Source organism: Phacochoerus africanus, chromosome 11 (assembly GCF_016906955.1).
Source record: "Phacochoerus africanus isolate WHEZ1 chromosome 11, ROS_Pafr_v1, whole genome shotgun sequence".
In the NCBI taxonomy this organism is placed as follows: Eukaryota; Metazoa; Chordata; class Mammalia; order Artiodactyla; family Suidae; genus Phacochoerus; species Phacochoerus africanus.
In genome coordinates this window covers 47,717,054-47,739,731 of record NC_062554.1, presented here as the reverse complement: position 1 = coordinate 47,739,731, position 22,678 = coordinate 47,717,054, and the positions used below count along the sequence as shown (strand labels likewise).

Sequence of the window (22,678 nt, the reverse complement as noted above, 5' to 3'; positions counted from 1 at the left end):
TCATAGGCAGCTACTGAGTTTGGTTAAAAAGAGGTGCAGCTGACAAAGTACGCACCAGACCAACAGCGTGGCCCCATCCTTCCTCCCCTGTGAATAGCACGTTTCCTCTGAAGCCAAGGCCACGATCTGGGAAATTTGCATCTGCCCTCCCTGCTCCTTACTCAAGGCCCTGGGCTACTTTGTGCGTTCTGCCCTCCTTCCCTGTTTCTCTTCTTCAGAGATCACATTCACCAAAGACCAAATCAAACCCAGTAATAGTGAAGGTCAAAGAGAGAAAGAAAAGATATATTAACCCAAGCATGTCAAGGGCTCTCAGTAAACTAAGAGTTAATTGGGTTTTGGCATTTAAAAGATTTCTTTAATGGACCTTTGAGACTCTCCACCTAATTCTTCCCCAGACCCTTCTCCTACACGCCCCAGGCTCCCTGGTCACTGCACAGAAAGGAGAATTCAGCACCTGGAGTCTGATGCACTGGCCGCTCCATATCCTAGAATTTAGGGAAAAGGAAAAGGGATTATAGAGACTTCCATTCCCTACCCCAGCCTCCCCCTCCAAGAAAACAAAACAACCGAATAGAACTGAGAAGACAAGAAAGCTAAGAACAGGAGGGAAAGAGAGAAAGGGGAAGGCAAAAGAACATTAACAAAAATATACAAATCCAGAAAAGAAAAACTTCCCTGTTGAGTTTAATTTTTTTTTTTTTCCTGTAAGAACTAGACCCAGGGTACAATGGCCCCTTCCTGGGGGGAAATTCCACTGATGATGTCACCAATCCACTGGACGGTCTGGGCAGGGACCCCCACCCCGACGACTCTGAACTTCGGATGGGAGGGGAAGGCCCAGCGGGGGACACAGGACTTGTGGCCAGGAGGGAGCGGCCCTTGCCCCTCCGGCGGGCGCAACGTCTCTGGGTGGCCCCAGCTCCCCGGACGAGGGCGCTGTCTCTGGCTGGGGCGTCAGGCTCTTTGATCTTTTTGTAAAGTTACTGGATCCAAAATCCAGAGAGAAGTGTGGACGCTGTACAAGTCCGGGGTCCCGGCGTACAGCCGCGCCGGCCCAGCGTATCCCGCCTCCGTACGGGGCCGCGAGGCGGAGCATCCTCGCCCGGCTGAGCTACTCGGGTTCGCTGCTGTTGGTGGTCTTCTCCCACTCCAGGCTCTCCTCGCTGCGCGCGGGCGACGGCCGAGCCCGCAGGCCCTGGAAACGGCGGCACTCGGGGCACACGCGGATGTGCGTGCAGCCGCGGGCCACCAGGGCGGCCTCTTGGGCCAGTCTCTGCGCCAGCTGGTCGGGCTCCCCGGCCCCGCACAGCTTGCCGTTGCTGAGCGTCACGGTGCCCCGGGGCTGGCGCTCCTCCGGGATGGGGGGCCGGGGCGGAGGCAGGCCGGAGCGCCGCCGGCGGGGGTGGACACTGTCCTGACACAGGATGATGCTGCGCAGCTCGGTCACCATCTCCTGGCAGACGGACACCTGGAGGAAACGAGGAGGTCACAGCCCAACCACTCAGGACAGCCCCCGAGGGTTCCCTGCGGGCTCTACTGGGTGCGCCATTAGAGGGCAGTGTCTCAGAATTGCACAGTCTTACAGAATGGAAGACCTTGCAACCCCTCTCCTCACTTCCACCTCCTTTTTAATATTCAGACATCCTCCATACCATCATGTTCCACAGCCCAGCCAGCTGGTCGTCTCATCTTTGTTTGAACACCTTCAAAGACAATGATCTCACCATGTTGGGAAAGAGCCTGTACCATTTTTGCCCATTTCCCTTAAATGCTGCTTCCGTCTACGGACTTAATTCTTCTTCCTGAAATTTTCATCCATTGATCCCAGTTAAATTTGGACCTTGAAGCTGACTAAATAAATAATCCCTCTGCCGGATGTCAGTCTTTCAAGTATTTGAAAAATCAACCATGTCTCCAAAAACATCCTGTTTTCAGGCTAAAGAATCTCATTTCTTCTTTTTCTTTTCCTTTCTTTTTAGTCTTTTTAGGGCTGCCACCCAGGGCATATGGAAGTTCCCAGACTAGGGGTCCAAGGTCCAAACCCAGCTGTAGCTGCTGGCCTAGCCACAGCAACCCCAGATCCCAGCCCCTGGCGATCTACACCGCAGATCACTGGCAAGGCGGGATCCTTAACCCACTGAGCGGAGGCCGGGGATTGAACCTGCATCTTCATGGCTACATGTGGTTCATTACCGCTGGGTCACAATGGGAATTCCTCTCATTGCTTTTAATCAACTGGTTATGGCTGGAAAGGAGGCCATGCTAACAAAGATTTATAACAACAAAAACAACAGTCACTACTCCTGCAGCTCCACCATCTCCGATAAGAAACTCTTGGGTCCAGCTGTGTTTCAGAATATTTTGGATTTTGACAAGGTAATGCCATGCATATGCAATATATTATGTATCATAGCTAGTGGGGTCTGGGGAGGACCCTATAGTTAAATACATTAATATTTCTGTAGCTAAATCTACATAAGCTCCCATACCAAGTGAGATAAAGACCGCAAACATTAGCCCCAGAGAAGTCCTAGTCAAGGTTTGTTGCCAAAGGCATTAGCATCAAACTTACAAACAACTTGGACCTTTCTGAGCTTTTCCAGTTTGAGAATTGTGGATGAAGAAACATGAGCCTGTATCATGACTACCACTGTTATACCCATTTCACAGATGAGGAAATGGAGGATCAGAGAAGTTAAATGCTTTGTTAGACATGACTTGACTAACAAAGAGCCAACCCAGAATTTGAACCTAAACCTACCTACTGCCGAGTGCATACACACTCTGCCTAACTCTGCTCTGGGCTGGAAAGGACGTTTTCTCCCACCAGGATGGGAAAGGAAGCTTTCTGTTCTTTCATGTTCTTTCTTCCAGTCTTCCGTTCTATCAAGAGAACAGATGTTCTACCATAGTCAAGTAGTTAACATGGCTCTTTCTCTTCTTTATAGATGTTGAGAGGGCTTGACCTCCCCACTGAATTTTTCAAGGTGCAACCAGACCATGGGCGAGCTCTTTGGAGAGTAACCCAATGTCCACAGAGCCTCTGCCTGAAGCAGCTACAGAGAAGGCGAAACCCCTAACAGAACATGTCCTGAGTTAGGACTGCAGCCCTGGATTTTAAAGCCACGGTTGTTACTAAACAGCAGAGACTCATGGCAAGTCTCAAAACTTCTCTGGGTTTCTGTAACATAATTACAACAGATGCACCACCACCTGCCTAATCTATTATGTGGGACAAGAATATAAAGACATATAGTTATTGACTGTCAACTAAGTCTCAAACACTGCTTTGCAGTGGAAATACAGACACAAAAGATCCAGTCCTTACTTTCAGGCAACACAAGGTCTAGTAGCCACACTAGACCTTGAGATAATAACTAATTGCCACACAGTGTGTACGTGCTCTGTGCTCTGGTTCCAGGGGTGCTGGCAAGGAGGAGGAATGAGGAACTTTCTGGTCTTGGGGAGAAGGCAGACCTGGGGAAGTTTTCACAGGGAGAGGAACACCTCAATGAGGTCTTAGGAAGTGGTAAGAGCATCACCTTTCAAGGAGTCAGACAAAGGAGAAAGCCCGTAACGCTGGGGGTGGGGGGACCAAGAGAGCTTAGAGCAGGCAAGGGAGGAGAGAGCTTCTGGAAGGAACTGTCCACTTCATCAAGGGCCACACTGAGCTCCAGAAAGGCCCAGAGGGTTCTCTTTGGTTTTATCCACTGGGAGGGGTCAGACCTCTTAGCAATGACGTTTCAGTGCAGGGTTGGGGAGAAGCAGATGCCCCGGAGTGAGGCCCCTGAATGGGAGGTAAGGACTTGGAGACAGAGGCAGTCGGGTCACCTGGGTTCAGTGTAGGGGTGGGGAGGGCAAAAGCAAAAGTGATATGGCTAGTATTTGAAAATACACGATATGGGAGTTCCCGTTGTGGTGCAGCGGAAACGAATCCGACTAGGAACCATGAGGTTGTGGGTTCGATCCCTGGCCTCACTCAGTGGGTTAAGGATCTGGTGTTTTCATGAGCTGTGGTGTAGGTCACAGACGCAACTCGGATCTGGCGTTGCTGTGGCTGCGGTGTAGGCCGGCAGCTAGAGCTCCCATTAGACCTCTAGCCTGGGAACCTCCATGTGCCACAGGTGCGGCCCTAAAAAGACAAAAAAAAAAAAAGGATATGCATGAGCATATTTTTGGATTTGGGGGAAAGAACAGGCAGAAAAAAATAAAAGGGAGAAAGAGGACAATCCTAGAGAAGATGAGGAGAGATAGGAACAAAGCAGAGATGGAGGGATGACCAAATGTCTGTGACAGCCCCGGGGGTGGCTCCCGCAGTGGTGAATTTTTAAGTGGGGGTTTTACTTTGGGGCTGGTCATTCCTGATTTCTTGGTGAGGTGGGGAGATAAAATTATCCTCTAGGCATGAAGGAGCAAAGGGGTGTGAGGAGTGGGTGATGGCTTAGAAGTTCTACTGGGGGAGTTCCCATTGCGGCTCAGTGATTAACAAACCCGACTAGCATCCATGAGGTCGAGGGTTTGGTCCCTGGCCTTGCTCAGTGGGTTAAGGATCCCGTGTTGCCGTAAGCTGTGGTGTAGGTTGCAGACACGGCTCAGATCCTCTGTTGCTGTGGCTCTGGCCTAGGCCGGTGGCTACAGCTCTAACTGTACCCCTAGCCCGGGAACCTCCACATGCCGTGGGTGCAGCCCTAAAAGACAAAAAGACCAAAAAAAAAAAAAAGAAAAAAAAAAAGTTCTACTGGGAAATGGGGAAGAAACTGAACACAAAAGAGGAAGAGATGGTGGGCAGTGTTGTATGGAGGCTGGACCACAATAGGTTTCTAGGGGTGCTGTGCTGTGATGTCCGTTTAGGAGCTGTTTCTTCAGGGTCAATTCGGGAGGGAGGTTTGGGGATGATTCAGCGCTGGGAGATTGAGATAGCAGCCGGTGTGCTTTAAAAACCAAATAATGCAAGTAGCATGTAAGGATCTGTGCCCCTTTTCTGGGGTAGAATGGAGGTAGAATGAAACAAAGTATCTTCCTCTTTCTCAGACTCTCCCATCTCTGTGGAGTTTACATTAACCCAGTTTTTAGGCCACAGGTGGGGAATAAAACTTATGCAAAATCCCTGAGGAGGAAGATGTCATTTTTGGCTCTTGTGAGCTGGGATATCCCTAAGCTTTACCTGCAAGGCAAAAACATACTTAAGATGGAAGAACCAAAGCTGTCGTGTCCATTAGTAACCCGGTACTTTCACCTCTTTTTCTTTGTATTATTATATCAGCATTGTGTAAGACTTTGGTGTTCATAAAACATTTTTCACATAGTTATTTGCTGGGCTGTTTCCAACAGGAATCTGAAGCCCAGAGAGGTTAGCATGTGCTTTCTGTGGCTACAGAGTTAGTAAGGGATGAAGCTGGAACCCAGATCGCCTGCCCTCGGAACTGTGGGCGCCCCAACCTCCCATGGGATTGATTTCACAGGCTCTGTCTGAAGTGACTTTTGCCCCTGCGTGAGCCTGTGAACTCTGCCCTACCTGCCATCACTACAGGTCATACCCCTTAGAAGGTTTACCTCAGTCGCTTCAGAGTGCCGGAGGGTCCACAAAAACTCCAACATAGCCATAAAAATGGCCACGATTAAGCCACAAATAAGAACCACAAAGATTCCACCAATATTCTCCATGCCCAGTCCTGCGAGAAAGTGAGAACGAAAAATAGTGTCAAAGAGCTGGGACACACAATCATTCCATCACAAATGCTGAACATTATTTAAAACAACCAGATCTTGAGTCTTATAGATGTTTTCCACACATATTCCTTGAAGAGATATAAACATGCTTTTGAAACAAAAAATGCAGCATAGCTGGGGTGGAGGAGGCAGGGGGAACTAGATGCTCATGGGAGGGACCGAGAAACCTCCAAAGGCTGTCTGGGGTGGGAGGGGTGGTCGTTTTCAAGAAAAGGACTCAGGCAAAACTTGATCTAGTGTGTAGAAATGTGATACCAAAATATCAGTGAATTCTAGCAGTTTCACAAAAAATGTATTCAGTCTTCCTAATATTGCGTTTGCTTGATAGAAAGCAATTATTTTAACCAAACTAGGAATAGGAAAAATTATGTTTACTTATCAGTCTCAACTTGTTACTAAAATACTTACTTGTAAAGGAAAGCTTCTTATCCCACCAGACCAGTGGTTCTCAAACCTGGATGCCATCAGAAAACTCTGGGAAGCTCATTAAAAATACAGATTCCTAGGGAGTTCCTGCTGTGGTGCAGTGGGATCAGTGGCATCTCTGGAGTGCTGGGATTCAGGTTCAGTCCCCCTGCCCAGCCCAGTGGGTTAAGGATAGATGTTGCCATAGCTGCAGCTTGGATCTGATCCCTGGCCCAGGAACTCCATAGGTGGCCAAAAATTAAAGGAAAAAAAAAAAAAATTCCCAGTCCTTACCCTAGACTTAGTGAATCCGTGTCTCTGGATATGAGGTCCTGGAATCTGCATTTTTTTTTTTTTTTTAATGGCATATGGAAGTTCCCGGACCAAGGACGGAATCTGAGCTGCAGCTAGAACCTATGCTGCAGCTGCAGCAACCCTGGATTCTTTAACCCACTGTGCCAGACTGGGGACCAAATCCTCACCTCCACAGCAACCAGGGCTGCTGCAGTCAGATTCTTAACCCACTGCACCATGGCGGGAACTCCACAGGCATCTGTATTTTTAAATGCACTTCACAGGTGATTCTTTTCTAGCCAGGCCTAAAATGTGGGGAGCATTGTACAAGTTCCTTGAAGTCAGGCCTAGTTTCTGGTTGTAACCTTGTTGCCTTGTACAATACCTGGCATATAATATATACTCAGTAGATAACTGCAGAATTATAGGGTTGTTTCATTGCCACAGTGTCAAACACTGACTTTGCTATGTAATTGGATGCTTATTTTGGTACTAAAGACACCCATACGTTAAGGGAGTGTCATAAATATATGAAACCCTGCTTCCAAAGGGGCCACAGTCATAAATCAAAAAGCACCTTTTCCCACAGCAAATATAATACTCAGTGGGGAAAAAACTGAAAGCCTTCTCACTCAAATCTGGAACAAGACAGGGATACCCACTCTCACCACTGCTATTCAACAGAGTTTTGGAAGTCCTAGCCACAGCAATTAGACAAACAAAAGAAATAAAAGGCATCCACATAGGAAGAGAAGAGATAAAACTGTCACTGTACGCAGACAACGTGATACTATACATAGAAAACCCTAAGGACTCAACCCCAAAACTACTTGAACTGATTCATAAATTCAGCAAAGTAGCAGGATATAAGATTAACATTCAGAAGTCAGTCGCATTTCTGTATACCAGCAATGAAATATTAGAAAAGGACTACAAAAATATAATACCTTTTAAAATTGCACCTCACAAAATCAAATACCTCGGAATACACCTGACCAAAGAGGTAAAGGACTTATATGCCGAGAACTATAAAACTATAATCAAAGAAATCAAAGAAGATGTAAAGAAATGGAAAGATATTCCATGTTCCTGGATGGGAAAAATAAATATTGTAAAAATGGCCATACTACCCAAAGCAATCTACAGATTCAATGCAATCCCTATCCAATTACCCATGACATTTTTCACAGAACTAGAACAAACAATCCAAACATTTATATGGAACCACAAAAGACCCAGAATCGCCAAAGCAATCCTGAGAAACAAAAACCAAGCAGGAGGCATCACTCTCCCAGACTTCAAGAAATACTACAAAGCCACAGTCATCAAAACAGTATGGTACTGGTATCAAAACAGACAGACCAATGGAACAGAATAGAGAACCCGGAAATAAACCCTGACACCTAAGGTCAATTAATCTTTGACAAGGGAGGCAAGAACATAAAATAGGAAAAAGAAAGTCTATTCAGCAAGCATTGCTGGGAAACCTGGACAGCTGCATGCAAAGCAATGAAACTAGAACACACCCTCACACCATGCACAAAAATAAACTCCAAATGGCTGAAAGACTTCAATATACGACAGGACACCATCCAACTCCTAGAAGAAAACATAGGCAAAACACTCTCTGACATCAACATCATGAAGATTTTCTCAGGTCAGTCTCCCAAAGCAATAGAAATTAGAGCAAAAATAAACCCAGGGGACCTCATCAAACTGAAAAGCTTTTGCACAGCAAAGGAAACCCAAAAGAAAACAAAAAGACAACGTACAGAATGGGAGAAAATAGTTTCAAATGATGCAACTAACAAGGGCTTAATCTCTAGAATATATAAACAACTTATACAACTCAACAGCAAAAGAGCCAATCAATCAATGGAAAAATGGGCAAAAGACCTGAATAGACATTTCTCCAAAGAAGATATACAGATGGCCAACAAACACATGAAAAAATGCTCAACATCGCTGATTATAAGAGAAATGCAAATCAAAACTACCATGAGATATCACCTCACACCAGTCAGAATGGCCATCATCAATAAGTCCACAAATAGCAAGTGCTGGAGGGGCTGTGGAGAAAAGGGAACCCTCCTGCACTGCTGGTGGGAATGTAAACTGGTACAGCCACTATGGAGAACAGTTTGGAGATACCTTAGAAATCTATACATAGAACTTCCATATGACCCCGCAATCCCACTCTTGGGCATCTATCCGGACAAAACTCTACTTAAAAGAGACATGTGCACCCGCATGTTCATTGCAGCACTATTCACAATAGCCAGGGCATGGAAACAACCCAAATGTCCATCGACAGATGATTGGATTCGGAAGATGTGGTATATATACACAGTGGAATGCTACTCAGCCATAAAAAAGAATGACATCATGCCATTTGCAGCAACATGGATGGAGCTAGAGAATCTCATACTGAGTGAAATGAGCCAGAAAGACAAAGACAAATACCATAGGATATCACTTATAACTGGAATCTAATATCCAGCACAAATGAACATCTCCTCCGAAAAGAAAATCATGGACTTGGAGAAAAGACTTGTGGCTGCCTGATGGGAGGGGGAGGGAGTGGGAGGGATCGGGAGCTTGGGCTTATCAGACACCACTTAGAATAGATTTACAAGGAGATCCTGCTGCATAGCATTGAGAACTTTGTCTAGATACTCATGCTGCAACAGAACAAAGGGTGGGGAAAAAATGTAATTGTAATGTATACATGTAAGGATAACTTGATCCCCTTGCTGTACAGTGGGAAAATAAAAAAAAAAAAAAAGCACCTTTTATCCAGGAAAATGTCAAGAGGGTAGCTTACATCCTGTGCTGTTCCAGAATGTTTGCACATTTGAGTGTTTGTTCAACCACTCAGCAGTGCCTTCATGGAACATGGAGCTATGCTGGTGTCAGGGAAAGCCAGCTTCATACAAAACTAGGAGATGAGCCATGGTTCAGGAGGAGAAATCTGACACCGCTTTCTGCACTTTGGAAAGCTGGAAAAATAGCCCTACTTAGCCATTTCCAGATGTCTTGGGTTTTGTCTCACAAAGCCTCAAATGGATGTCTGTTGCTTTTCCTTTTAAAAATAAAAGTGTGGTACAGTGGCTGCCTGTACTAATGATTTGCTGCAATGATGCTGAGGGCTTGCATAACAAATGCAGCAGATGGATTATATAGTCTGGTCTACGGTTCCACACAGCCAACTCTTGGGTACCTATGTGAATACAAGAGCCTCTATTTTAAATAATCAAAAACAGGAGATGACTTAAACACTCAGTTCTAAGGGAAGGCATAAAGGGTTTGGAGCCGATTTCTACTTTCCTGGAGGAAGGTGCTAGGGCTTCATTTGAACACCTGCCCCTCCAACCTGGGGCCGTTTGGGCAGCAGTTTTTAAAAATTTGTTTTCTTTTCTTTTTAGGGCTGCACCTGCAGCATATGGAAGTTTCCAAGCTAGGAATCGAATCAGAGCCACAGCCACAATAATGCGGGATCTGAGCCACATCTGTGACCTACACCACAGCTTGAGGCAAGGCTAGATCCTTAACCCACTGAGCACGGCCAGGAACCAAACCCACATCCTCACAGATACTGTCAGGTTCTGAGACACAAGGGGAACTCTTGAGCAGAAGGTTTTTGACCATAGGAACATCAGGGAGATAAAAGGAACTCTTAAGGGGGAATGCACTACAGATCAAGATGGGGTGTCCAGCCACAGCTTTGGGGTGTGAGAACCAGGTACTGGGATGTGTGTCTCAGTGTCATGGCCAAACTAGCTTCTCCAGCTGGCCCCTGTGGAGAAAGGGATCCCTAGTGAAGGGGATCCAAGAATGCCCACCTGTTCAGGTAAACAGAGGCCCAAGAGGCTGTGGAGTTACCCCAAGACTTTCCTATCCCCTTCAGGTAGCTCTGTGTGCTATAGAAAAAAGACTAGGATCCCTTGAAGGGCTCCACTCACCCCTCGGGGTTCTGTAGAGGAGGAGTTCTGCCCTCCTCAGGTCCAGTTCTGCCATCTGGGCTCTGGTGCTTCCCTTCCACCCTCAATCATTACCAGAACCTCCACATCTTTTGCTCCCTACTGGCTCTTTCTCTGAGTGCATGCGCACGCGCACACACACACACACACACGTGCATACACACACCCCTTTCCCTTCTGACAGAAAAATAAAAAAATCCTTCTTCCCCCTCCAGCTCTATCTCATGAACACCCCTCTCCTTCCTTCCTTCCCTGGCCAAGCTTTTTGAAACAGTTGTCTGTATCAGAACTATTTTAAGACAGCCCTGAGAACGCTTACATTTGGAGGCCCCATCTCCTATGAAAGCAAGTACAAGAAACGCACCCACATCTTACGTTAAACACATTTCAAAAATTATGCTTCTGTTGTGAAGGAGTGGCAAGAAACAGTTAATGTATAATTGGCTGTGATTTCTCTGCAGTCATTGTGCAGACAAGAGACTGTTTGCAAAAGGAGAAACATCAAACCCCAAAACATTGTTTCTAAATGTAATGAACTTTTTATGAATATTAAATTTAATAATTAATGAAGTTGAAACAATGTCACATTTTGGAGCTATTTAATTACACGTCTTAATTTAATTTTGCACTTTTCTTTTTGCATTTCGAAGCTAGCATTTTTTTTTTCAGACCTTAAACATAAATTTGGACGCTTGAAAAGCTTTTAGGTGCTGGGTAGTCTGTCTGCAGGTATCTGAAGGAGAAAATGATTCTGTTCTGAATTCATTTTTTTTTTCTTTTTAGGGCCGCACCTGTGGCATATGGAGGTTCCCAGGCTAGGGACTGAATTGAAGCTGCTGCAGCTGCCGGCTGACACCACAGCCACAGCAATGCCAGATCGGAGCCCCAGGCAATATACACCACAGCTCAGTGGCAATGCAGGATCCTTAACCCACTGAAAGAGGCCAGGGATCGAACCTTCATCATTATGGACACCAGTCAGGTTCTTAACCTGCTGAGCCACAATGGAAACTCCCTGAATTCACTGTTATCCCATGCAGCTTTGTCTTGCACACTAAAACCAAACTTAGCGAGGTCACCACTGAACATTTTGTTTCTGACCTATTGGAATTTTTTCCAGTCCTGATCTTAAGTGACTTCTTGAAACACTTGACATTGCCAAGCAAGCCCCCTTCTTGGCTTTTTATGAAGCCATTGCTCTCTGCTCTCCTCCACTCTTCCCAATCTCCTCTGCCTGCTCTGAGGCATATTCACCCATTTCCCTGCCTTTGGTCACTTGCCTCTCCTCCATGCACTGTCCTGCTGATTCGAGCTCCTAAACATGTTTCATTTCAATTTTCTTACCCTTCTCTCTATCCCTCCTACCACTTCCCAAGCTCAGGCCCCACCACCTTTTGCTTGAACTTTGGTAGCAGCCTCCAAAATGACATCCCTGCCCATAGCTATGTCCGCCTGCATTCTACCATCCACACAGCTGCCCAAGTGACCTTTCTGATCAGAAGCTCTCTGTCTGATACATCGGGTATCATGCCAATACTGCATACAACAATACATTAGTTTAATGTTATATATCTGGATTTCCCTTGAAAGGAAGACTTCCTTGAAAGGAAGATTCATGTCTTGTTCAACTCTGTAACCTCACAGCCATGGACCCATCATAAGAGCCCAAGAAATGTTTACTGAAAAAATGAGCTGACAGGAGCTCCCTGGTGGTGCAATGGGTAAAGGACCAGGGTGTTGTCAGTGCAGCAGATCAGGTTGCTGCTGTGGCACAGGTTCAACCCCTGGTTGAGGAACTTCCACATGCTGTGGATTTGGCAAAAAAAAAAAAAAAAAAAAAGAGGAGTTCCCGTCGTGGCGCAGTGGTTAACGAATCCGACTAGGAACCATGAGGTTGCGGGTTCGGTCCCTGCCCTTGCTCAGTGGGTTAACGATCCGGTGTTGCTGTGAGCTGTGGTGTAGGTTGCAGACGCGGCTCGGATCCCGCGTTGCTGTGGCTCTGGCGTAGGCTGGTGGCTACAGCTCCGATTCAACCCCTAGCCTGGGAGCCTCCATATGCCGCGGGAGCAGCCCAAGAAATAGCAACAACAACAACAACAACAACAAAGACAAAAAAAAAAAAGTTAAAAAAAAAAGAAAGAAAAAGCCAACAGAAGGAGGATAAGGCCATTCCAGGGTAGAAGTTTGCATTATCAAAAGCTTTGGATCCATACTGTGATATGTCTTCTTCCCTCCCAATTAAATGTCGTTTAAAGTTATAGTGAACTGTGCCAGCCCTCATCGAGTGCTCCCAGCAAGGATGCAGAGGCAGGTGGCCCAGACTGTGGGACTGAAAATGATGTGGATGATCCACATCCATGGACTGACGGCATGAGGTCCTGGGCAGGGGTGGGGGGATGGGGAAGGGTTATAAACAGACAGGTGATCCCTGCTGGGTTAATCGCCCTCAGATCAGGTTTGAACAGGATGCTGGTAGAAACCATGAGTCACGGAAACATAGCCTCTCTTTCCCACAGCCACTCTTTCCCAGCTTCTCGAATTTCAGGGCCAGCATGTTAATCGTGGTGCCGGCTCCAGTGAGCTGACTCCAGGCTGAGCAGACCCCCGCCCTCTGCTCCCCCCAGGAGCGAGGCTTGTATACCACTCATGCCTTTAGGAACTTATTGGAAAGTGGAGGCAAGAATAGATTGCTGGCAAAGTCGGAATTGAGAAACAGATGGAGCGGGGAGCGGGAGTAAGGAGGGAGCGGCAGTTCTGTTTAGCACTGTCATTAGTCAAATGCCTTCTTCAGCTCCCAGCCATCACTCAGAGGGGCCTCAGATGTGGGCCCCCTCCAATCCGACTCCGAGGCCCTCTCTGCACCAACAGATGCCTCCACATCTGCAGGGGGTCATCTCCTCGAGCCCTCCCTTCCCTTCTTCTGTTGGGACCACAGAGAAGCCATCCAGACAGACGGCGTTCAAACTGAGATTTGTCTCCTGACACTTGAGTCTCTGCACTCCAGCTATGCCCCTGCAATAAGACTGCATTCATCAAAATGGAATCAAATGCTCCCCACAAACCCCTGATTGATTAAAGGCTAACCTGGGTGTCACTCACAGGTTGCTCACAAATACAAAGGAGAGTTGACAAGTGCAAATGAAGAACCATCTTTGAGTCTAGAACTATGGAAGGGAACAGCAACCTGGAAGGAAGAGGGCATCTCTGAATAGATCTGAATCTCTACCCACTCACCACCTGCTCTGTCTTCAGTTATGATCGGCAAATCATCACTTCTTGGATTCAGGGGCACACAGGTCTCAGGCCTTAGACCCTGTGCATATCTCCAGGTAGTCCTGGGGAAATTTGCAAAGGAGATGCAGGAAGCTCCTTTTGAAGAGGAGCCTGGGAAGCCAAGAGGCAGAGGCCACAGGAGCCATAGGGCAGGTGCAGAGAGAGGAGAGTCTGGTACCACAATCCATCAAGGGACAGTGCCTTTAGTCTTTGACGTCGGTCAATACATTTTCCTAGAGGAGCTTCTGTCAACTGAGCACTATGCTAGGTGCTGAAGCTCTGTCCCATCTTTCCCATGGAAAACATTCAACAAGAACATGGATTCTTTGACCAATATGACTTTCAAGCACTTATTAATTCAGAGCCACTGTCACCTACATCCATCTGAATACATTAAATGGTCCCACCTCTGTGGACTTATGTGTTGTAAATAGTAACTTCAGGTGCCAATGTGTAAGCTGACCTGTATGACCGTCCCAAAAAATATAAAGCGAATTGTCGTGTGTGTGCTCTGCAGAGGACTGTGGAATACTAAGTTTGCCATTTCTTCCTGTGTTCACTGCGACACCTGTTGACTAGATCTAGCAGGTTCTGGAGACAGCGATAGAAGAAGCCTAGGCAGAGGGACACAGAATATAAGTGGGAGAGAGGAGTTCCCGTCCTGGCTCAGTGGTTAACAAACCCGACTAACATCCATGAGGACACCAGTTCGATCCCTGGCCTTGCTCAGTGGGTCAAGGATCCAGCATTGCCATGAGCTGTGGTGTAGGTCGCAAATGCGGCTTGGATTCTGCGTTGCTGTGGCTGTAGGCTGGCGGCTACAGTTCGGATTGGACCCCTAGCCTGGGAACCTCATATGCCGTGGGTATGGCTCTAAAAAGACAAAAAGACCAAAAAAAAAAAAAAAAAAGAGGGAGGGGAGAGCATCTGATGGATTTTGCAATTTATCAAAACACAAGTTATGGGAGAGGCACTTTTCAATTTAACAAAATATGAGCTCAAGCAAAACTCAAGCATCTCTTTGAAAATATTCTCTATCTCCTTCAAGTATCACTAAAACTACTATAAAGGTGGGGTTAATAGATGCAAACTATTACTTTTAGGATGCATCAGCAATGAGGTCCTACTGTGCAGCACAGGGAACTATATCCAATCTCTTGTGACAGAACATGATGGAAGATAATATGAGAAAAAAAAGATATATATATATATGTGGGGTCACTCTGTTGTACAGCAGGAATTGATACTAACTTGTACATCAGTTATACTTAAACTAAAAAAAAAAAATTTAAAAATACTGCAAAGAAGGGCCACTGTCAGCATTTTACAGTTAAAGAAGCAGAAATTCAGGAATTTGCTCAAGTCTTCCGAGCTAAGATGTGAAACCTAGATAAATCTGACTGCCCAGCTTATGTTTATAAAAATACAGCTGACCTTTATGAATGTTTACTATGAGCAAGCTCACCAGGCTAAATATTTTAATTCAATCCTAAGAGTTGCCCTGTGAAACTGACACTACTCTTACCTCCATGCTGCTGACAAGGAAACCAAGGTCCTGGGGTCAGGTAACTTGCCCAGGGCCCCCTGGCTGGCAAGGGAAAGTGCCACAGCCAAGCAGAAGCCAGAGCCTGAGTCCTTTTCCCCTACTCCACACCGCCTCTTCCCAGAACTCGGGTCCTCATGGTCCCTTATGCGGCAAGGGCGTGATTACAGACCTCACCTTGGCTCCCTGACATCTGAATTCATCCCTGGGACCACTCTCCGCCCGGAGGGACCAGGGACGAGGGTCCTATATATGGCCTATTTGTTCCACTCATAAAATTCCCTTCTTTCCTTGGGAACCTCACATCAAATGTTTGAATCAATGATTTATTGACTTAATCTTGGCTCACTTTCCAGACCAAGTGGGGCTGTGGTCTTTAGAATTGCTGACTTCCTTTGATGCGGACACCCTGGGTCACGGTTTGCTCCTCCTCCTGAGCTCCTCCGTGCTTTCTGGCACCCCCCCCCCCCCCCGCCCCAGAGTTTCTCCGCCTCTCAGCAATCAATCTGATTTGATTAGAAAGAGGCTTCCTCTGCAAGCATCACTTCGAGACACTATCTACATTCCCATATTCGGGTTTCTAGTCTTGGCTCTCTCCAGAGAAACCAGAGAACCAGGGTAATAGAGCTGGGCCCTCAGAGAAGAAAGAGAGAGGAAAATGTCCCCAGAATCCCCCCTACCTCCCCCTCCCCATCACTCGCCCCCTCTCTTGCTAAGATGTCTCACACTTTCATTCCCACCGTGCCAGGCAGCAACCTTCCTGCTCTCTAAGGATTTTGTGAGTCAAAGCCACTGGCCTCTTTTCCATCCTTGAAAGGGGACCCTGACTTTCACAGCCCGGTGGTGTATTTCTGTTCCTTTGAAGCCTGATGGTGAGCTTGCGTTTTTCAAGATAAAAGTATTTAATTTCCTTGGAATTCACCAACTCCCTTTTTGTCTAGCCATTGTTCTGCAAAGCCTTCGGTAATTCAATCCTCTTGAATTAGGAGGCCGGCATCCATGAGTGGCTAGCGATAGTTCTTTTTATAGGAGTTGAGTGTGAAAATAAATAAAATAAGTGTTTTCGAAAAGACAAGGCAGAAGACATGGAAAGCGCTTGGAACGGAGCCTGCTTCTTTTTGTAGTTCTCCAGTCTTCCACACGATCTGCCATTTCGTTTCTCAAGCTGGGGATGAAGGTCGCCGGTCCCTGAGCTACAGGCAGGGAAAGACACCGGCAGGAGATGGAGTGAAGGGGTAACGTTATGGTTCCCATCAGAGCCAAGGAGGACCTGGCAACAGACTCAGATCAGTGGCATCACCCCCATGTTAGGCTTCTTCTCTGGAATTTGGCAGTGATGCTGGGGCATCATAATGGATTAAAAGCGAGGTAGCCTGAGCTCCTTCTCTTTGAAATTTCTCACGTTTTAATAGGATAACAAAGTAGAAGAGGATTGCGTGAGGCACGGCACATTGTCTGGTACATTCTAATTAATGTCACTCTCAGTTTCAGAGGTCTCTGAAAAAAGGACAAATCCCACTCCTCCCCCCACCCCCGCCATAGTTCCTGTCACCTCCATCCCTCTCCACCTGCTCCATCTTCTCCTTCCCTTAGGCACACATGGAAGCCAACAATTCCAACCACGAAAAGAGAGGTCCCCCAGGAGCTGTTTTGGAAAGCAAATTAAAAGGACCGCTCTTTGTTCAACCGGAGACACAGGGAAAAACGTGGTCCTGCGGCTCCACTCCTGGCCTCCACGAAAGACTTAAAGGAAGAGATCTTTTGGGTCACGCTGGTCCTGTTCTTCACGTTGGTCCTGTTCTTCTGCCACAGAAGGAGAGTCTCTTGAGCAGCGAGTTATATTCCGTGAGTCTGAGGGCTAATGTGTCAGAGAGACCAAGCAGTGGCTCAGCTGGTTCCAGGCTAGCACTTCTGGCCTGGCTTGGAGGGGGTCACGTGGACTTTCGCAGGACCAGGAAGCCTTTTAGCCTCTCCAAGTGATGTCTGCTTGGGTTCCAGCCATGGCAGAAATGGGCCACTGCATTAAACTGGCACTCGAGTCTGTGGCTGGGATGGGAGCCGAAGCCCTGGCTCTCATGGTGATTTGCACAGCCTCTCCCAGTCCGCCCCCTCTTGGACATCAGGGCTGATTAATAGCCCCTCTTGTTCTAAAGGACAACCACACAGAGGCTAGTCAACATCAGCTGGTGGATAGAAGCCTAGCATCTTCTGAAGCACGTGGGGCTTGGGCAGGATGGCTTCCGCTGTTTATTTTCCCCCATCATCTGCTCAGTTCTCTTCTCTGTGCCAGGGAACATCCAGTCCCCAAGTGCAGAGGGGAGGGAAGCCTCCTGCCACTCCTTTCCATCTTCCTGGGAACCTGCTTCCCCTGTCTCCCCTCTCCATCCATCGTGAGCTCGGCTGTCAGATCAGACTTCCTAAACCTCTGTTTAGGATGGGGGAGGAATTTCCCAGGCCAACTGCTCTGCAAAAATAAGACAACTTAATTTTTCTTTCTTTCTTCTTCTTTTTACAACTTTTTGTCTTTTTAGGGCTGCACCTGCAATATATGGAGGTTCCCAAGGCTAGGGATCGAATCGGAGCTACAGCTACCAGCCCACACCACAGCCACAGCAATGCCACATCCGAGCCTCCTCTGCAAGCTACACCACAGCTCACGGCAACGCTGGATCATTAACCCACTGAGCAAGGCCAGGGATTGAACCTGCAACCTCATGGTTCCTAGTTGGATTTGTTTCCTCTGTGCCACGACGGGAACTCCAACAACTTAATTTTTCTATAAACGTACCTAACTACTACCTCAAACTCCCATTTCCACCCGATGGCCAAAAACGTAGAGATGTCTTTATGTTTACATTTCAGGTTTCCATTCAGTTAAATACAGTGTTTTCTCTGTTCCTCCATCACTCCTGGATGTATCTCAGGTCTGAGGTTGAGAAGGAGATCATGTGTCATGGGGATGGGCTTAGGTGTCTGGTTAGTCTTTGTTAGATATCTGGTCTTTTTTTAAATTATTACTTTAATTTTTTGTCTTTTTAGGGCTCTACCCAAGGCATATGGGAAGGTCCCAGGCTAGGGGTCGAATCAGAGCTGCAGCTTCCAGACTACATCACAGCCATAGCAACTCAGGATCCAAGCCGCTTCTTTGATCTATGCAGAAGCTCACAGCAATGCTGGATCCTTAATCTACTGAGCAAGGCCACATCTTCATGGATACTAGTCCAGTTCTTAACCCCCTGGGCCTCTGTGGAAACTCAAGATGTCTGGTCTTCATGCTAGATTCCACTTTGATTTCCAGCACCCTTGTCTGGAGCTCAGGAAGATGCAAGCCTATCCCTGGGCCCCCTCTGACCTGGGTCCCCTTGTGCCATCTCTTGTGCCCCTACTCCACTGTGGCATGACACATACTCCCGGGGTGTGCCAAACTCCAGAAGCAAGCAAAAATCTCTCTACGTCTTGGACTCCCCAAGATTCTGGTAGTTCTGTCTGACACTCTCCAACTCCTAGCAGGGCAGAAGGCTCCTTCTCAGGGCCCTGCAACAGCCTAACATATCCTTGCCCATTCACCATCTTTTTATCTGGTTTGCAAACTGGGTGACTTGGCTCTTTGAACGTCTGTCAGCTTTCTGCCAGGCTTTCTTGGGGTACTGGCCTTCTGTATTCCAAAAGAATTTTCCAACAAATCAAAAACCTTGACTTCTAAGGACATTGTCTCTGCTGAGCTGTAACAACTTCTTTTGGAACTTAAAGCCAATAACTCAACTCTGTTCCTCCCGAGGCAACAGCTGTCCCCTGGAACCGTGAGTGCCACCGACAGCTCAGAACTCCATCCACTGCACCTGCCTTCCTGATGCCACATCTCATCCCAGAACCTTTAGGGTCTGTAACCAAGGTCTCCAACCCAGTCCAATGTGCTGTTGATGTGCCAAGACATATGCAAAGCTCTGAGATGTTTATAGGGCATCTTCCGGCACTGGTTTTACTTAGAGTTTAGGCAGGCAAAGCATTTTTACATTAAATAAACATGTCTATATTATGCTGTAAGATACAAAATTCACATGTGTTTTTAGGACAAAACAGAAGCCTTTAAGGAAATTCCAAGCATGCTGGGCTGCTTTAGACCATATCCCCAGATCCCCAAAAGCACATACCCAGTCTCCTCTGCTATTACCTTCTCCCACGGGAAAGTCTAGGACAGATGGGTTTGCTGTCCAAGTGCCTTTACCCAGTTGTCTGTCAATGCCCTCTTAACTCCAGCCTCATCCTACTTCTGCAAACCAATTTCTGAGTGTGACAACTGTGTCCCACAACATTCCCAAAGCTGTGACTCCTAATGGATGCTTCACAGTCCAGGCCCAAGGTCTCGGTAAACCTGCCCTGTCTATTGCTTAGAATGAATCCCTTCCTCCTCTCGGCTTCGGAACACTTTTTTGTGTTCGGCTCTATGAAAGCATTCCTGCAGTGCAACTATTACAGCAACTCTCTGTGCCTCGTTCTAGGTTCTAAACCTCTTGAGGGCAGGGCTGTCTCATTCCTTTTCACAGCCTTGGAGCCCAGCACAGAGCCTGATCCACAGAGGTCTACAAGGTTTGCTGGCTGCAACCGGGGCTCTGTGAACACTTTCCATCCAACAACCGGGTGTCAGGTCAGGGCTCCTGTTTGGGAGGAAACAGACCTAGGAAGGAAGTGGGACCTGTGCTGGTCACTGGGGATAGAAAAGTAAATAAGACACAGACCCTGCCCTTGAGTTTTTCCTAGTCCTTGCGGGACAGATATCTTCAGACAAACTACTGTCCTCAGTGTTGATCTTAGAAGAGGTATTTAGCCTGGAGGAACACGGGGTGGTTGGGCATACTTGTGTCTGTGGACACTGTTCAGACCTTTCATGAAGCTGTCACTGCTTCTTTAGGCCTAGATTTTGGCACAAAACCAGTTCTCATTGTTTCCTTTGTGCTTTGCTGAATGTATAACATAATTTATCTCATTCCATCTTCACAATAGCCCTGGGCGGGGGGGGGGATGAGGGCATGATTATTATTATCTTTCTATTCCAGAGAGGGAAACTGAGGCTCAAAGACATTTCACAGTGTGTGTAAGTAAGAGGTATTTATGGGGTGGAGTCCATCTGACACAAAGCCCATGATCTTGAACCCTAGCCACACTGCCTCAGGGAAAAGAACTGCCCTAGTGGCTGTCAGTAGAGGAAACAGGTATGCAGGAGGGTAAAAGTTTGATGAGCTCCATTCTTAGAGCAGGGGATGGGCTGGTGGCATTGGGGGGAAGGAGTAGGGGGTGGGGAGGGGCACCCACTGGACTTTGGATGAAATCTAGAATGGGAGTGAAATGATCTAAATTAAGGTCCCTGGGTGAAAACTATAAGGCACCCAACTCCTGTGCCATCATCCCTGTCCTAGCCCATCTGCTGCCCTGTGACTGCTTCCCTATAGAATTAACAATACATGTAAATAAACACAAACAAGTGAGTACGTGCACAGAAGGGAAAGGCCTGTGGCTGAGGTTAGGGGTCGGGGTGAAAGAGGAAATGGGAGAGATGGGATTAACTCAGTCATGAGTCTTGAGGGGAAACAGGCTCTGGGAGATCAAACTGGGATCAGGTTTATAAAGGAAAGGAAAGCCAGGAAACAGCAACCAGCAGGAAGGAAAAGAGTAAGAAGGCTCGAAGCAGCCAGAGCTGGCAGCTGGGGCCTGGTGGGGAGCCTGGAGGAGTCCCTGCATTGCTCTGAGCCCTTGCTCTTGGCCACCTCCTGCTTTGTTCCAGCCTCCCTCATCCATAGCATCCTTGCTCCAGCCTCCTTCATCCATAGCATCCTTGCATTAGCACATATGTTCAGTCAGCCGTTTGGAGGCTGGAACAACATAGCGGAGAGCTGTGGGCATGAAGGCTACTCAGGAAAGTAATTGTAGCAGTTTCATTCATCACCTTAGGGTGGCCCAGGAGGACAGAATAACTGGTAGCTTTTGACAGCTATCAGTCTGTGGCTTTAACCACACATCCCACAAACACTTCTTGAGTACCTACTATGTGCCAGGCTTGGTAGGGGAGGCCAGGGACACAGACGCAGATGAGACGGGTTTTAAAGGCACCATCGACCAGGCAGGGGGACCAAAAGTCGCAACGCAGTGTGTTAAGTGTTCTGTCCAAAGTCACAGAAGGCATCTAAGCCACTGTGTGGGGAGAGGCTGGAGAGGACCAGGAGCTTCTGGGGCTACAGAAACCTAGGCATTTCTCCTATTTCCCCTATTTCTGGGTCCCAGGTCCACCCCTTCATTTGTTTTAAATGACTCCAGATCACAAGGCGCTACCATTTCCCTCCACCTCCTTGGAGAGAAGGCGCTCATTCCTATCCCTCTGGAGTTCACTGGGCCTGCAGAACAACTTCGACTTAACGTTAACTTAACAATAGTCTTATTTTATTTTGACTATTCCAGGTCCAGCCAGATTTCGATTGCTATCAATCCACGTGTATTTTATGGGGAGGGGGCAGTGGAGGAGTATTCTGCTACTCACACCTTCCTGCTACAAACTGTCTATACAACCCAACCCTCTCCATGAGCACCCTCTCCTGCTACCTGCAGCACCTGCCATCCCACTCAGAGCCCTGCCGGCTGCACTGATTTTGGCTTCTGCATCTGTCCTCAGGGTGCTTCTTGCCTGCAAGGCCACCCACCCTCCTTCCCTTCCTATCCCCATCCTGAGCATCTTTAGTTCATTCTCTCAAACCCACAAAAGTTTCCTAATGCTTTGCTCTGAACCTCCCTGATTTCTTTTTTTCGCTGAACAAGCAGAGTTAGTCTCCTCCATATTGAGCTCTGGGGAGTGGAGGGCCAAGAAGCGTGTGGCCTCCCAGGGTTCCTGCAAGGGAAGGGGCAGTATTTCTTCTAAATTACAAAGGGCTTGCCAACCTGCCCCGGGGGCGGGGGTGGGTCTAGACCCGGAGCCCTCTCATTGCAGGGTCTAGATCCACACGGAGACACTTAGAAACACAAAGTCACTCTGTCACTGTCCCATCCTGGATAATCAGTCACGCTGAGCAGAGAGGGAGGCACACAGGCATCACTCATTTCACTCCTCAGCTGCCTCCCCAGGGAGAGCGGGCTTAGGTAAAGTTGTTGCATATTTTAGCAAGGCTGCAGTAGATTACTAGGGTGACCGTATAATTTATTTTCCAAACTAGGACAGCTGGAGGATGGAAGGGCGTTCTAAAAATAACAAACAGGTATTAACTGATCTACAACAGATGTAACCCAAGACTGTCCCAGACACGCCAGGATATATGTTCGCCCTACAGAAAATCCCGGGTGTTCAGACACTCCTCAATGACACGCCAGTCAGTGACTGCTTTCCATCCAGCTGGATTTCACATTCCTTCATTCACTCATTCAATAAAATATCCCTGTGCCAGGCCCTGTGGACAGCCCCGTGCAGAAG

General features: G+C 47.4%; 1 protein-coding gene across 1 annotated transcript in view; it reads right to left on the bottom strand.

Moving 5' to 3' along the window:
- Positions 1–681: 681 nt before the first annotated feature.
- GRIK4 (glutamate ionotropic receptor kainate type subunit 4) overlaps positions 682–22,678 on the bottom strand; it is a 456,521-nt gene continuing 434,524 nt past the window's right edge. The window contains exons 19-20 of the mRNA XM_047753544.1: positions 5,557–5,675; positions 682–1,471 (exon numbers count right to left, since the gene is read on the bottom strand). Coding sequence (XP_047609500.1) covers positions 1,115–1,471; positions 5,557–5,675 — 476 coding nt within the window. The 3' untranslated portion in view covers positions 682–1,114. The remainder of the gene's footprint in view (positions 1,472–5,556; positions 5,676–22,678) is intronic.